At 46.4% G+C, this 17,315-nt stretch overlaps 1 protein-coding gene across 1 annotated transcript in view; it reads right to left on the bottom strand.

Moving 5' to 3' along the window:
* itga11 (integrin subunit alpha 11) overlaps positions 1–17,315 on the bottom strand; it is a 132,810-nt gene that overhangs the window by 38,384 nt on the left and 77,111 nt on the right. Inside the window, exons 11-18 of the mRNA XM_033050054.1 lie at positions 15,459–15,603; positions 12,603–12,751; positions 11,457–11,597; positions 9,477–9,680; positions 5,842–5,972; positions 4,620–4,786; positions 3,159–3,301; positions 778–888 (exon numbers count right to left, since the gene is read on the bottom strand). Of these exons, the coding sequence (XP_032905945.1) occupies positions 778–888; positions 3,159–3,301; positions 4,620–4,786; positions 5,842–5,972; positions 9,477–9,680; positions 11,457–11,597; positions 12,603–12,751; positions 15,459–15,603 (1,191 nt within the window). The remainder of the gene's footprint in view (positions 1–777; positions 889–3,158; positions 3,302–4,619; positions 4,787–5,841; positions 5,973–9,476; positions 9,681–11,456; positions 11,598–12,602; positions 12,752–15,458; positions 15,604–17,315) is intronic.

Raw genomic sequence — 17,315 nt, 5'->3', positions numbered from 1 at the left:
TTGCACGTTCTCCCAAGTGACCACGTGAGTTTCCTCAGGGTGCTCCAGCTTCCTCCCACATCTCCAAGATTAGCCACTGTAAATTGTCCCGTATGTGTGATTGTCCCAGAGTGAGCAAATGGGATAACATACCAGCCTGGCATCACTGGTCCACCAGCTGAACTACCACACAAGACTTTGGTGCCTTCCCACATAGTGGGAAACTTTGATTCTGCTGTGTGGGGATGTTTTATGTTAAATTCTATAGTGTGTGTTCTTTATACCTTTTCTGGCTTAATCCCTCCCTTCACCACCTGCAGTTTAAATTCCAGTTGGAATATTTTGGAGGACCCAAGAACCAAGAACCAAGAACCAAGAGAGTGCCTTCAATTAAGACAATAAATAAAGACCCACTCTAGGAACTACGTTTTATTTAGTTTAATTTAGAGATACAGCGCTGAAACTGGCCCTTCGGCCCACCCAGTCCGCGCCGACCCGCGATCCCCATCCTAGCCCTATCCTACACACATTAGGGACAATTTACAATTTTTACCAAAACCAATTAACCTACAAACCTGTACATATTTGGAGTGTGGGGGGGAAACCGGATCACCCGTGGAAAACCCACGCAGTCACGAGGAGAACGTACAAACTCCATGCAGACAGCACCCGTTGTCAGGATCGAACCCGCGTCTCTGACGCTGTAAGGCAGCAACTCTACCGCTGTGCCACCGTGCCGCCGCTGTGACTCAGGTGTACAGGCCACGTGATAACGCACTTGGACCACACTCTACCCACCGTGCTTCTGGTTGATGTTGGCCATCCGTCATCCAAAACTGGGCCATATTCGGGGTCGACAAGGCCAAAGTCCAGTATGAATCCTATCGGTTTCACATAATCCATTGTATCCTGGGACAAGCTAAAAAAAGCCTGATGTTAGCCAAGAAGGGGAGATATTAGAAACAATACTTGGAATGTTAGAATGATTCTGTATATCCTCAGGGTGTAGCGAATACTAGGGGAGCAAGATACAGTCTGGACAATTCCCTCAACACAACCCATCACCAATTTGTCATGGGTAATTGGACATTGAATCATAAAGTATGAAACAGTCCTTTAGCTTACCAAGTCCACGCCAGCAATTGAATATCAATCTACACTAATCCCATTTTCTGGCACGCAGCCCTTGGTGTTTTGTGCCATTGAAATTCACAATGAGTTGGACATCGATCGAAAATGGATTACATTGTGTTAAAGTGTTGAATGATTCCTGCATTAACGATGTTACGGACAACAAATGGTTTTGTCTACATCCCCTCCAGGAATGAATCAATTATAATTAACTACCTTTGAAAGGATTTGGGGTGGCGCAGTGGTAGAGTTGCTGCCTTACAGCGCCAGAGAGCAGAATTCGATCCTGACTATGGGTGCGGTCTGTTCGGAGTTTGTACGTTCTCCCTGTGACCGCGTGGGATTTCTATGGGTGCTTCGGTTTCCTCCCATATTCCAAAGACGTAGAGGTTTGTTGGTTAATTGGCTTTGGTAAAGATTGTAAATTGTCCCTAGTGTGTAGGACAGTGCCAGTGGAAGGGGTGATCGCTGGTCGGTGCAGACTCAGTGGGCCGAAGGGCCTGTTGCCATTCTGTATCTCTGAAGTGTAAAAGTGATTGTTGGCGAAGTGGAAGAGGTAAAGGGCAAAGGTTTATCGCTGGAGATGAGGTGACTCGATGGGGGAAGGAAGCTGCACTGGAAAGACAAAGCAGAGCCTGCTTCCAACAGCTGTATGGGATGCTGCGGAAAACACATCTGAAATAATGCGTGCAAAAGATGTGAGGAAGAGTGCCAATAAAAAAAAGTGCGAGGACTGCAATGAGGTAGGTGGGGAGAATGCAGAAACAAGGAAATGCTGATTGACAAAAAAAACACAAAGTGCTGGAGTAATGTAGTGGGTCCAGGCAACATTACTGGAGAACATGGATCATTCTTCAAACTGATTGGGAGCAGAGGGGTAAGATTAAACTCCAGTTTAAATTCCACCTCCAGTTTAAATTCCATTTGGAATATTTTGGAGGACCAAGAAACCAAGAACCAAGATAGCTGGAAGAGAGGAAGGGCAGGACCAATCATGATAATAGCCTGAGGAAAGGTCCTGACCTGAAATATCACCCATCCTTGTTCTTCAAAGATGCTGCCTGACCCGCTGAGTTACTCCAGCACTTTGCGTCTACCTTTGGTAATAGGTGAACACAGGCGAGCGGGGGTGGGGATTGGGGGGGGCGTTTGTTGGGCAGATGGTTGGACAAAGGTCAGAGGTGAAAAAAATCAGGTGTGAGACAAAAGGATTGAATCGTGAATCCTGTTGCCTGAGGAAGGAATGTAGGGGGAGGGGAGACATAGGTGCAAGTCCAGGTGGGGCGCAGGGGAGAGGAAGAAAAGGGGGTGTGGGGGAACGGGGGTTGTTAGAGGTTACCTACAATTGGAGAATTCAATGTTCATACCATTGGGTTGTAAGCAACACAAGCAGAATGTGAGGTGCTGCTCCTCCAGGCTTCACTCTGGCAATGGATGATGCCCAGGGCAGTAGATTGGGAGATTGGGAATGATCCCGTGGATGACTGGGTTAACATATGATGAGCATCTGACGGTACTCAGCCTATGGTCGCTGGCGTTCAGAAGGGGGAACCTCATTGAAACTTACTGAATAGTGAAAGGCCTGGATAGAGTGAATGTGGAGAGGATGTTTCCCATAGTAGGAGAATTTAGGACCAGAGGCTATAACTTCAAAATAAAAGGACGTACCTTTATAAAGGAGATGAGGACAATAGACAATAGACAATAGGTGCAGGCGTAGGCCATTCGGCCCTTCGAGCCAGCACCGCTATTCAATGTGATCATGGTTGACCATCCCCAATCAGTACCCCGTTTCTGCCTTCTCCCCATATCCCCTGACTCCGCTATTTCTTTGATCAGAGGGTGATGAATCTGTGGAATTCATTGCCACAGACGGCTGTGAAGGCCAAGTCATGGGATAGCAGGCAAAGAGTCACTTTGATCTGGCACCATCTTGCTGGAGAGCAGCGTAAATGGGCCAGGTTGTTGGCGTGGAATTGGTAGGCCGTATGGCCTGTTTCCGTGCTCTATCTACGCATATATAATCCATGCCAAAGTCCGGTACTTACGAGGACGTGGAAGTTGAATTGGTCGCAGGTCTCCAATTCGGGTTCCACGCTGATGTTGCTGTGAATGTACTTTTCAAAGTTGTCATCAAAGAGCGCTCTGGGTGTGAATCTTCGTTCGTTGATGGAAACATTGTACATAATAGCTAAATTTAAAAAAAATCAAAAATGATCTTTCCATTGTCAGATTCAGACAGATTTCCGCAGTGTTCATTGAATTGTTCACTGACAAGGTGTGCATTTTCTCCACATGGCACCACTAAAGTGTCAAGCAAAGACCATCTCCTCAAGTTGAGAAGCTAGACCTCCATTGGCATTGAATGGCATTACCATCACTGAGATCCCACCCCCCTCCACCCCCACCCCAGTCCGCCATTCGATTATGGCTGATCTATTTCCCCCATTCTCCTGTCTTCTCCTCGTAACCCTTGACGCCCTTACTAATCATGAACCTATCAAACTCCGACTTTAAAATACCCAATGACTTGGCCTCCACCACAGTCTGTGAGAATGAATTCCACACATTCACCACCCTCTCGCAAAATAAATTCCTCCTCATCTCCATCAGCGTTGCTTCATCATCACTGGTTCGAGGTCCTGGAACTCCATCCCACCACCACTCCGGGTGTCCCTCCAGCAGTTTAAGAAGCTTCCTCAACCTCCGTCGTCTCTAAGATGGACACAAAGTGCTGGAGTAACTTAGCGTGACAGGCAGCATCTCCGGATAGAAGGAATGGGTGACGTTTCGGGTCGAGACCCTTGCTCTCAGTCAGAAGAAGAGTCTCGACCCAAAACGTCACCCATTCCTTCTATCCAGAGATGCTGCCTAATAGCCCTGTCCCACTGTACAAGTTCATTCAAGTGCTCACACGAGTTAAAAAAAAAAAATCAAACTCATGGTAAGCACGTAGAATGAATGTAGCGGGTATGTCATAGCTCGGGGATGTCCCTTAGCGGCTTGTAACGCTAACGGCAGGTAAGCTCGGGAAGACTCGTGAAGATTTTTCAACATGTTGAAAAATGTCCACGAGAGCCCCGAGTTCCTGCAAGCGGCCATTACCATAAATCTCCGAGTTCGAATCAGGGCAAACCCGGGAGAACTCGTACAGTGGGACAGGGGTTTAACCCGCTGAGTTACTCCAGCATTTTGTGTCTATCTGTAATGTAACAGGAGCTATCATGATATCAAAGGGTTAAATAATGGTTTGCACGGTGTTGGTTTGGGGCAAACACTGACTACAAGGGAGTGTTAACTGCTCCTTAAAATGGTCATGAATTCCATATGTAACTATCAGGACCTCTGTTGCCTCCTAGACTTGATTTGCATCATTGGATGGAGTTGGGAGTCTGGATACCTTGACAGACTAGCTTCTCCAGTCCGCTCTTGATCGAACATACTGTAATGAGGTTGGCAGCTTATCAAGTCAACAATAGTTCCCTGCGCTGTGCGAACACCACACTCACCCAAGGTGTTGTTCTGAAGCCCAGGCGTTTTGGCTGTAACTGTAAAGCAGATGAGCATGGTCATACAGCTGCACTCTTTGTCGTTTCTCCGACAGTTCTTGTTGAAGATGTTGATCTTCGCTGGTTCGAATCTCATGCTGGCGTTGACCTGGATTATGCTACGAGACCTGATGGTTAAAGAATGAGAACTAGCTGAGTTATTCAGCACCTGTGAAGCACCGAGGCACTAAGACATGCAGATGCTGGAATCTGGAGCAAAACATGGATACTGGAGTGTCTGAAGAAGGGTTCTGACCCAAAGGTCACCTATTCTTTTTCCCCAGAGATGCTGCCTGACCCTACTCCAGTATTTTGTGTCTTTCTGCTGGAGTAACTCAGTGGATCAGGCAGCATGAGGTCGGAATGGATAGGCTATGTTTCAGATTGAGACCATTCTTGAGTCCCGACTGGACATGTTGCCTGTCCATTCCCTCCGCAGATGCTGCCCGACCCACTGAGTTACTCCAGCACTTTGTGTATTACCTATGAAGCGTCACTTTCACCTGAACAGCGAGTCCACAGGAGACACAAGCTGTGTTGTGGGGCAGAGGACTCTTCATGTGGTTCTTGCTAAATGAACAAACGCCCCAGTAGCTTCAGAGCGGGACTTAGTTTAGTTTAGATATACAGCGCAGAAAAAGGCCCTTCGGCCCACCAAGTCTGTGCCGACCAAACTGATCACACTAGTTCTATCCTACACACTAGGGACAATTTTACAGGAAAAAATTAACCTACAAACCTGCACGTTTTTGGATGTGGGATGAAAAGGGAGGAAACCCACACGTTCTGTACAGAGCACTCGTAGACAGGATTGATCGCGGGTCTCTGGCACTGTACGACAGCAACTCTTTCGCTGTGCCACTGTGCCACCCTGGCTGGACTTGCAGAAGGGAACACTGAAGAGTAAATGCAACGGCTCCATGGATGCACCACACTGTGGAGCTAACGGTCATGAAACCTCTGCCCTGGGCAAGTGAGAGGAGGCATCTTCTCCAGAGATGCGCCTTGGACTGAAATAAATTAACTCATTGCAGCCCAGGAACCAAACTGCGAACCCTAGTCGATCCTTCTGGGATTGTGAAGAACTCAGGTTCCAGGGAGAAATGGTTGCAGTTGGACTAATGGTAAAATATGTGGCTGAATAAATCATCGGTAAAATTATGAGTAAATATATTGAACAAACCATAGCTGAATGGCGCTGCCAAGAGAACCGATTGCCAGGTCCACCAGCCCGTCGTCATTCATGTCCAACTGTCCGTGGATGCTGCGGCCAAAGTAGAGCAGGCCAGGACTGACCTCGGAGGCACCGATCCTCTGTAAAGCAGCAACCACAGAGAAAGGTGAGTGTGTTACGTTTGCCGAGAGTGAAGTGTCCCCCCCGCAAAGCATCCGTTAGTTATAGCGTGGATGACTGCTCACTGAGGCTTTTCCCCGGTGGCATCAATGCCATCCACCTAGTAACTGATGCTGTCCCGGCCTGGATGTCTACCCTTGATCTACAACGTAAGGCTGTGCACGCCATACGCAAGAAGGAGAAGAAGTTATAGCGGGAGGTTGTGGCAAGAGCAACATTGCAGTGCAACAATGAGGCCGACCAATGAACGAGGGGCATCTGTGTTTACAAAGGCCTGCAGGTGGGAGGTTCAGCACATGGTGTGGCCAGCGGGCACTAGGTGTCCAATGATTCCTGCAAAGCCTCTAATATAGAATAACTTTCATGCAGGAAGGAACTGCAGGTACTGGTCTAAATCGAAGATGGACACAAAATGCTGGTGTAACTCAGCGGGGCAGGCGGCATCTGTGGAGAGAAGGAATGGGTGACATTTGGGGTCGAGACCTTTCTTCAGACGCCTGACGAAGTCTGCCTGTCCTGCTGAGTTACTCCAGCATTTTGTGTCTGTCTTAGACCTTTCGAACAGTTTGACTGATTTCTCTGGACTAATTGATGAAACAGAATCCCATTTTTAGTCAACAACTCCATTACCGCTGGCCTGTTCCACTTGGGCGTCATTTACACGACATCATTTACGCGGCACGACGCGCGCATGGTGCGCATTACGCGCATGGTGTGTGGTGACGTAGGCAGTAACGAGCGGTCGCGCGCGACGCCCCAGGGTTTTGGGATGTACAAAATCCTTGCACGCCATCTGCGTGACACGCAAATGACACCCAAGTGGAACAGGCCCTTTAGACTTTAGACTTTAAAGATACAAAGCAGAAACAGGCCCTTTGGCCCTACGAGTTCGAGCCGACCTGCGATTACCCCATACAATAGCACTATCCTACACACAAGGAACAATTTACAGAAGCCAATTAACCAACGAACCTTTAGACATTAGAGATACAACTCGGAAACGTGCTCTTCGGCCCACCGAGTCCACGCCGACAAGCGATCACCCAACAAACATGTTCATAAATACTGACCAAAGCCAATTAATCGACAAACCTATAGGTATTTTGGAGTGTGAGAGGAAACTGGAGCACCCGGAGAAAACCCACGCAGGTCACAGGGAGAATGTATAAACTCTATACAGACAGCACCTGCAGTCAGGATTGAACCCTGGTCTCTTGTACTGTAAGGCAGCAACTCTACCGCTGCGCCACTATGCTGCTCTTGGATACTACTTGGATGGTAGAGGGTGAGCCAGGTGATCAACTAGTTCCAATGACTGGGAGTTTGACATTTCCACCTTAGGAATCAAAATCTAAAGCAGAAAATGCTAGAAATACTCAGTATGTCAGGCAGAATCTGTGGGGAGGGAAACAGTTGATGCTTCAGGTCAATAACCTTTTACCAGAACAATTTTGACCTAAAAGGTTAACCCTGTCTCTCCGTCTCCAGGTGGTATGTAAACTGCAGTGGTGCCAGCATTCCCTGGCTTTGTTGCAGATTCCCGGCATCTGCAGGATTTTGGTTTTGGCTCACCATTTGTTAACCGAGGAAGTGTTGTATTTACAGTGTCAGCCCAAGTACAAATAACCATAGAGCACAAACGCAGCTGGCATCTGAGATGCCATGAGCTATGCCAGCGAACCTGCTTTAAATCTAGCGGGAGGTTGAAGGGTGAATCAACGAGGAAAGCATGTAGAACTCACACAGAAAGCTGCAGAGTTCAGTTTGACTTAAATTATTCTGTCTATTTAAGTTATTAAGAACATTTGTTTTCACTCAAGTAACCTCACAACTTTATAATTACTGGCAGAAGTGATTAACCACCAACAGATGCATTGATGTAATTCATTCACCCATTCATTCACCGGACACCAGCCATTTCATTCAGTGAGAACATAGAACAGCATGGCACAGGACAGGCCCTTCAGCCCACAACGTCCCTGCTGAACAGGATGCCAAGTTAAACTAATCTCCTCTGCCGGCACATGATGCATATCCATCCATTCCCTGACAAGAGCATAACATTCTTAGTTGCTGTAAAATTATCTTTGGGTTCTTCATGTTTGTTAAATTAAGTTTGTTTGTAATTGAGAAAAAAATGATTAAATAATAAAGAACTAAGAGAGACTCCGATTTAGTTTAATTTAGAGATACAGAATAGAAACAGGCCCTTTGACCCTCTGAATCCATGCCATCATCTCTGTGTTTCTCTGGGTGCTCTGGTTCCCCCCCACATCCCAAAGATACATGGATTGCTAGGTTAATTGCACCTTGTGTGTAGGTGAGTAGTTGAACCTAGGAGGATTGGATGGCAATATGGAGAGAATAAAGTTGGATTGGCTTTGTGTAGGATTAGTGTAAATGGATGGATGTTTGTCAGCATGGACTCGATGGGTCAAAGGGCCTATTTTCATGTTGTATCTTTCTATGACCATGATTTCAGCACCTATCCTATTCTCTCCTCCCTGAACTTGGCTTCAATGCTTCTTATCCGGTTATACTCCAGCAAGGAGTTTAGTTGCTATCTAAATGCAAGAATGTAAGAATTAAACTTATATAACATTCTTCCCTGCTGTTATCAGACTACTGAACAGTTCTCCCACAAGCTAAGCTGCAGTCCCCATCTTCCAACCTACCACATTGTGGACCTTGCACTTTTTTTGTCTGTATCTGTAATGTGATAATTCTGTGACACTGTATTCTGCACTCTTGCATTTGTTTTTCTTCTGTTGTACTTGTGTCTGACTTAGTTGTACTCATATGTACTATGATTTGAATGGATAGCAGGCAAACAAACATTTTCACTTTATCTCAGTACACATGACAATAATAACAAACCAAACCAAACCATTGGTGATGTTGGGAAACGATGGCGGGGGATAGGGAATGCGTAGTGGTTCAATGGTGCTTTTATAGTCACAGGTGCAAACGCACAATTAATCTATGGTGAATCTGTGGAATTCTTTGCCACAGAAGGCTGCGGAGGTCAAGTCAATGGATATTTTTAAGGCAGAGATCAATAGATTCCTGATCAGAACGGCTGTCAGCTTATGGAGAGAAGGCAGGAGAATGGGGTTAGGAGGGAGAGATAGATCAGTCACGATTCAATGCAGAGTAGACGATGGGCTGATTGGCCTAATTCTCCTCCTATCACTTATGAACTTAAGATCTAAGTTATTTTCTTAAATACAGTCCAGTAAAGTATTGCCATACCCAGCACATCCTCGATTGGCAAGAAATTGTCTACTGAGGCCGCATGCAAGAGGCGCCTTGTTTAGAGGAAGTTACCGTGTCTGATGCTTTGTTAAACAAGCATGCAGCTACGGGAAGAGTCGGAGAGAGAGCCTGCTTGAGATGGGAGTGGAGCCTCCAGCGAATGTGGGGGTTGGAGGTGGCACTGTTCTGGATAGCCCTGGACCTCGTACCTGCTTGTAGCCCTTCAGGATGTTCTTGTCGAATCCGTGGAACACGTAGATAGCCCCACGATGGTCATCTTCCAGCGGCGCTCCCACCACCACGTCGTTGAACGAGTCGTGGTTGAGATCGCGAACGGCAGCGATTGCGGAGCCAAAGCGGGAATTTTGGGAAGTGTCGGTAATTTCCAGAAAACTATTGAAAATGAAAACTCTCTGTAAAACAAACCAGTAGGTTCTGAATGTTACAGCAGAATCTTGCACTGAAAACTACATGTAACGTTATGCAGAAAGCCAGTAGCAATACAAGACCCCACAGGTACAGTGGACTTCACAGGCTGAAGCCTGGTTTAGATCCTGAGCGACTGAATCCTATTGCTTGCTATTCTGCTGGATAACACAATCTCTTGCTCTTGGGAGAGAATTGGGCAGCACGGTGGCACAGCAGTAGAGTTGCTGCCTTACAGTGCCTGGGATTCGGGTTTGATCCTGCCTATGGGTGCTGTCTGTACTGAGCTTGTACATTCACCCCGTGAACGCTCCGGTTTTCTCCGGGTGCTCCGGTTTCTTCCCACACTCCAAAGATGTACATGTTTGTGGCTAATTTGGCTTCGGTAAAAATTGTAAATTGTCATTGGTGTGTAGGATAGTGCCAGTGTGCGGCGATTTCTGGTCAGCACGGATATGGTGGGCCGAAGGGCCTGTTTCCACACTATCTCAAAACTAAACTAACCCTGCCTCTGCTGCCCTGGGCAATATTGGCAAGGCTGAATTCCGTACAGACAGCACCAGTAGTCAGAATCGAACCCAGTCCTCTGGTGCTTTAAGGCAACAACTCTACCTCTTCGCCACTTTGTCACCTCGAATGTCTATGTACACTGAGTGATCCTGTTAAGATATTAATATCAAAAACAGCCTCTTTATTCTGACTGGTTGCACCATTGCCTGGGTTGGACATTCCAACACACAGAACGCAAGAGGCTACAGAGAGGGGTGGACTCAGCCCGGTGGGTCCATCAGGGCACAACTCTCTCCGCCACTGAAAGCATCTATATGCTGCAGGACGTACAGAAGCCTGAAGTCCCACACCACCCGGTTCAGAAACAACTACTTTTCTATAATTACGAGGATCTCAAATCAATCTGCATCATCCTAACCCTAGAAACATGGAACTGTAGACACAAAGTGCTGGAGAAAGTCAATGGCTCCGGCAGCATCTCTGGAGAACATGGATAAGTGACTTTCCAGGTCAGGACCCTTCTTCAAACTGTCCTTCTTCAGACACATTGTGTCTTTTAAACCTAATCCTAACGCGGGAATATTACACAACAGACTTGTTTTATAACTGTGCACCTTTGCACCAAGGTCCTGTTTGTTCTTTTGCAAGGTCTTTTTCTTTTCACTCATGTAGAATATATGCATAATTCATGTATAATTTAAGATTTGTGTGTCGTCTAAGTCTATGTGCCAGTGATGCTTGTACAAACAAGATTTTCATTGTTCCGAAGCCTCACCATACCTGTGCAAATGACAGCAAACCTGACCATGACTGCAGGGCTATTGGGCAGCTGAAGCCTGCCACAAGATAGCGTGATCTGGGCTCCTTTCCTGCTCCCTTTAGGCTTTAGAGATACAGCGCAGACACATTCGACCCACCGAGCCATGCCAACCAGTGATCACCATGTACACGAGCACTATCTTACACACTAGGGACAATTTACAATCTTACTGAAGCCAATTAACCTACAAAGATGGCATCTGTGGAGTATGGGAGGAAACCAGAGCACAGGGAGAACGTACAAACTCCGTACAGAGAGCTCGCGTAGTCAGGATCGAGCCTGGGTATCTGGTGCTGTATGGCAGCAACTCTACCGCTGTGCCACCGCACCAGCCTCGTTGTACCTCTATCGGAATTGTAGTGGGGAGATGGCAGAACGGGAAGCAGTGCCCGAGGAAGTTGTGGCAATTCTAAAACAGCATTCGAGCAATTACCTTGTGGAGGGAATAGACGTAGATTTTACCCTTCTCTTTGCCGTCGCTGAAATACATCGGGGCACCGACCAATAAAATGTCTGTCACTCCGTCAGCATTCACGTCCACGGGAGCAATCTCACTCCCAAAATAGGATCCAATCTGGAAGAAAACGGAGGAAGGTGATTTACCGGGCATTTAAAAGTTATTATTAAATACTACAGATAAATATCCTGCCAATGGAAGTTGAGGCACCATGCCAGGGGCCTTGTAATGCAGGACAAGGAGCAGGAGGAGGAGGATTCATTGTGGGCACGGGTGGCCCAGCGGTAGAGTTGCTGCCTTGCAGCTCCAGAGACCTGGGTTCAATCCTGACTACTGGTGTTGTCTCAAACAGAAGATCAAACGGAATAACAGAATATTACAACTTTAGGCTGTGCACAACATAAGAAGAAGGTGTTGGCTGTACAGAGTTTGTACGTTGTCCCTATGCCTTAGGGATTTCCTCCAGGTGCTTCATAGTTCCCACGCTCCAAAGACGTGCAGGTTTGTAGGTTAATTGACTTTGGTAAAATTATAAATGATCCCCAGTGTGTAGGATAGTGCTAGTGTACGGGGAATGGTGGTTGGCACGGAATCTGTGGGCCGATGGGCCTGGTTCCACGCTGTATCTCTAAAGAGACCACAGATACCACCTTGTGTACAGGTATGGGTGTAACAGTGAGAGTGGATGGAGAACTGGATTAGGAATGGGGTAAAAGCACCGAGTACGTGCACGTTGAATTTAGTTTAGTTCAGTTTAGAAATACAGCGTGGAAGCAGGCCCTTTGGCCCATTGAATCTGCATCAAACAGCATTCGCCCCATATACTAGCACTATCCTACACACTGGGGGCATTTTACAAAGCCAATTAACCTAGGATAGTGTTAGTGTGCGGGGATCGCTGGTCGCCATGGATTCGGTGGGCCGAAGGGCCTGTTTCCGTGCTGTATCTCTAAACTAAAATAAAGCTGCGACAGACTGCACATAACAGATGTGGGAGAGGATGAGGAATGCACTGGCATGCGTGCAAAGCACAGCTGTCCTGCACGTGTGCAGCAAGGTGCTGGAACAGTAATGCATGGGATGATTCAGCACTCGTTTCGAGAGCTTGGCGATCCCACTAACCTGCTGGCCCTTCAGCGACTGTTGAATGGTGACATTCCCGTTATTCCTCATGGTGAATACAATCACCTTTCCGGTGTGATTGAACCTGGGAGCGCCTGACACGTACCACCTCCTACCCGACCTCGGCATCACGGAGGTAACGGTGTAACCTGCGAAACAAAACACAGAGGGTTTCATGGGCGCTCGAATCCCGAGGAAAAGCCATCGATGCCAAACATTTACTCCACAGATTGTAAGAGGAGGAAAAATAAAGGCAGGAGTGGGCCATTTGGCTGCCGAGCCCATGAGATCATGATTGATTTAATCTTGGCCTCCGCTCCACATTCTTTGCCAATCGTCATAAGTCTCGACTTCCCAGTAGACCACAAATCTGTCTATCTTGGCCTCTCAGTGGAGAGCGATTCCAAGGATTCACAATCCTGTGAGAGGCGTTTCAGCTTAAAGGAAGACACCGTGTTTTGAACCTAGATCTCCTGGTTCTGGGAAGAGCCCTGTGGAGAGGCCTCCTCTCAGCATCTACATCGACAAACACATTGGCACGCTTCTGCTTAACCTCTCGTCCTACTGTGGATGGCCACAGCCGGCTCCCCCTTCCCTCCTCACACAACACCTACCTCTAATCAGCCTTCCTTTCTGCACGGATGCTGCCTGACATGCTGAGCATTTACAGTTTTGTTTATTGTCACGTGTTCTGAGGCACAGTGAAAAGCTTTTGTTGCGTGCTATCCAGTCAGCGGAAAGACAACACATGATTACAATCGAGCCGTTCACAGTGTACAGATACAAGATAAAGAAATAACATTTAGTGCAAGGTAAGGCCAACAAAGTCCGATCAAGGATAGTCCGAGGGTCACCAATGAGTAGTTCAGGCCATTTCCAGCGTTTTCCAGTGTGTAAACCAGCCTTTGACTCATATGTGTTGTCCCCACTCCGAGTATCTAAACTAACAAACCGTGCGTTCACAGAGTGTTTGATACCAGATCCCATCTGCCCTCACGGCCTGGACATTTGGAGCAGGGCAGATATTCTACCCCAGGACTCTCTCGACAACCAACGCCTCACACTCATCATTATAGAACACAGGACAGTACAGCACTGGAACAGGCCCTTCGGCCCACAATGTCCCTGCTTAACATGATACCAAGTTAAACCAATCTCTGCCCGCGGGTGATCCATATCCCTCCATTCCCTGCACATCCATGTGCCTATCTAAAAGCCTCTTAAATGCCACTGTCTAATTTAATTTCACCACCAACCCCGGCAGTATGTTCCAGACACTCACCACTAAAAAAAAATGCCCTGCGCATCTCCTCTAAACGTTGCCCCTCTCACTTCAAGGCTGTACCCCCTAGTCTTTGACATTCCAAGGTTCTGACTGTCTATGCTTTTTATACCCTAATATGTCACCTTTGTTTGTGGGTTCTTGCAGTGCTGCATTGATTACAACATAACTGCTACACGTCATGAATCAAGGATTGAATTTGTGAATTTAGGTTTCAAATTGACCAATCCTCTTGAGGTTTGGCAACATTTTTTTCTTTCTTAGACATTTAACAATTTTCTAATTAACAAGCAATTTTCTTGTAGAAATAAAATAAACTTGGAGACCAAAAGCCAACTTTGGAGTAACGAGAGCACATTTGGTGCCTGGACCTCAATAAGTGGGCTTAATTGCTCAGGGTAGACCAGCAATTTGTGGACAGGAGCCAAATGGCAGCAATGGGGCAGATTACCAGTCACACACTCTGACCCTTTGGGATATTTCAACAATGAACTGTAGAGGCACCGGGACTGGGATTAAGAGAAGTGCATTCAAAAGCGTAAATCCCGACAGCCAGCTCCTGACACTGACAGTTCTGAGAAATGTTTTGTGCCTGCTCATGATTCCATTAACCCTCCTCAAGTCTATCGGACCAAACTCTCCCTCCATCCATCCGAGCCAATGTCTGACAGTAAATATTACATCAAGAGAAGACACAAGAGACTGCAGATGCTGACTTGTTGAGTGCTTCCAGCAACTTATTTTTTTGCTGAGCGTATTAAACTGTGTTTGTGACATTCCAACCAAAGATGTGGCACTGCATCAAGTGGGTAAAAAGCAAAAATCTAAAACGTGTCCGATAACTAACTGTACAAAATCCCCTTGACAGTAGGGCCCGTTGCTGCTCAGAAGCAGAGCCGCTTATTATTATGCTGTGCTCTGGCATAACTATTCAATTTAATAACTCTAATTATAGGCCTGAGCTATAGGGAGAGGTTGAGTGGGCAAGGACTTTATTCCATGGAGCGCAGGGGGATGAGGGGTGATCGTATAGTGGTGTACAAATTCATGAGAGGAATAGCTCGGGTAAGTCACAGTCTTTGCCCAGAGTTGGGGAATCGAGAACAAGAGGCCATAGCGTTGGGGGGGAAAGATTTAGTAGGAAACTGAGGGGTCATTTATTTTTACACAAAGGTTGGTGAGTATATGGAACTAGCTGCCGGAGGAGGTAGTTGAGGCATCTAGTGTGTTTAAGAGACATTTGGACATGGATAGGATATGTTTAAATGGTAATGGACCAAGTACAGGCAGGTAGACTGGTGTAGACGGGGCATATTGGTTGGCGTGGGCAGGTTGGGCCGAAGGGCCTGTTTCCACACATTAAGACTCCATGACTCAAAACATCACATTAGTGTTTCAGATGGACTCAATGGCCTTTCACAGAATGTTCTTTCTGAAGAGCTGCAACAGGACTGTACACACATGATAAGACACAAAGTGCTGGAGTGACTCAGTGGGTCAGGCAGCATCCCTGGAGAACATGGATAGGTGACGCTTCAGGTTGGGACCCTTCCACAGACATGATGTCTACTTACCAAGATAGGCCCCGTGGTTCTTCAGTTCCTCTGGAAATTCCTTCTCGTAGGCTTCCTTGGGAGGGATCACACGGCCATAACTGGTTTGCTTTAAGACGGTACCTGTCCAGTCATAGGCCCCCACAGCTCCAAGCAGTATCCCATCCTGTAAATCAGAGGGAGAAGTAATTGATTATTTGATTGATTGATTGATTGATGGAATTGATTAACAGATGTACCATGGAGACAGGCCCTTCGGCCCACCAAGACTATGCTGACCATCAATCAGCCGTTCACACCAGTTCTATGTTATCCCACTTTCTCACCTACTCCCCTGCACACCAATGGCAATTTACAGAGGCCAATTAACCTGCAAACCCACATGATCTTTGGGCATGTAGGTGGAAACTGGAGCACCCACAGGAAAACAATGCAGGCACAGGCAGAACGTGCAAACTCCATACAGACAGCACCCAAGATCAGTTTCAACCCAAGTCTCTGCCATTGTGAGGCAGTAGCTTCACCAGCTGTGCCCCTGTGCCACTATTAGTTGGGGTTATAAGTGGCAAGAATCTTTTATTGAAGCACGTCTAACATATTAAGATGGTTAAACGCACAACATTGAGAATTCTCAAAAAATATTTGACACCGTGGTGCATGTTACATGAGAAAATTAGGAGCTTGGTCAAAGGGAGGTTTTAAGAAGAAGAGAGAGACTGAGGTCTTTAGGAAGGGTGTTGTAGAGATTACAGTCTGAGCTAATGAATGCAGTGCTGTCAGTGATGGGAGTGTTCAAACAGGGCTCAGCTAGAAGCCAGAACTGGAAGAGTTCTGCAGAGAAAGAGAAGTTTTAGAGATACGGAGAGAATTGACAAGAAGGACTACATGTTTAAAAACTATCGTTTCACCATTGGAGGGCGCTGAATACACCCTGAGGAAACCAAAGCACTCACAGGAAGGACACGCAAACTCCACACAGACAGCACCCAAGATCAGGTTTGAACCCGAGTGGTTGAAACGATGGGTTTTGGCATTGGAGGTCAGAGGAGAACTTTGGGGAACACTTGGACCAAGCCTTTAGCTGTTGTACAGAGATCAGTGTCAGCTGTAAGATATTGGCAACTCGGGATGGGTGTTTGGTAACCAACCCAACAGTGAGTGAGTGTGGTCTGCTGCTGTAATGCCAACAAACAGATCTTCACATACCATCAATCATTACAGCTCACACAAAAAGCAACAACCACATCCAATTTCCCTTAGAAAATCACTGTTGCAAAGCAAAATCATTTATTTTTGCTGAATTGGTTCCAGGAACGCCATTAATTCAATAAATCTTTGAATCTGTGCATTTTTTTTCAGTTCCAGGAATCTGTTCCTTAGAGAGCTGCACATAATACCGTTCTCTTTTTAAAAAAAAAATCACATATTTGTAAAAGTTGAAAGAATTTTTTTGGTGACGGTCGGATTCAGAAAGCGCCCTTGCTAGCTCCCGTGGAAGTTAAAATTCTCCTCCCAAAGCCAGTCTTGCAGAGATAAGGTTCACTTCCATGGAACAGTTTGGAACATTTGACCATGATAACGTCTTTATAGAAACAGTCTTTCTAACAGAATCTTACTATCTTGTCCGAAGCCAACATTCATACAGCCACAAAACTTTCAATAAGGAGGTCAAACACAATTTAACACAGATTTTTTGGCAAGGTTTTTATGAGTCTATAAACAGGAAGGTAGCAACACTCTCTGTTCCAGGATCAGCAAAATCAAATTGAATTGAGGATCCTGCCTGAATCCTGCAAGAAGACTTGTGTTCAGTTTTGATGAGATCATTCCCTTAGTTTTTTTTGTTTGATAATGTGAAATGGAAAGAAGCACAAATTT

The sequence above is a fragment of the Amblyraja radiata genome, chromosome 34 (genome assembly GCF_010909765.2).
Source record: "Amblyraja radiata isolate CabotCenter1 chromosome 34, sAmbRad1.1.pri, whole genome shotgun sequence".
Classification (NCBI taxonomy): Eukaryota; Metazoa; Chordata; class Chondrichthyes; order Rajiformes; family Rajidae; genus Amblyraja; species Amblyraja radiata.
The sequence above is the reverse complement of the archived record's forward strand: the minus strand, read 5'-3'. Positions and strand labels throughout refer to the sequence as shown.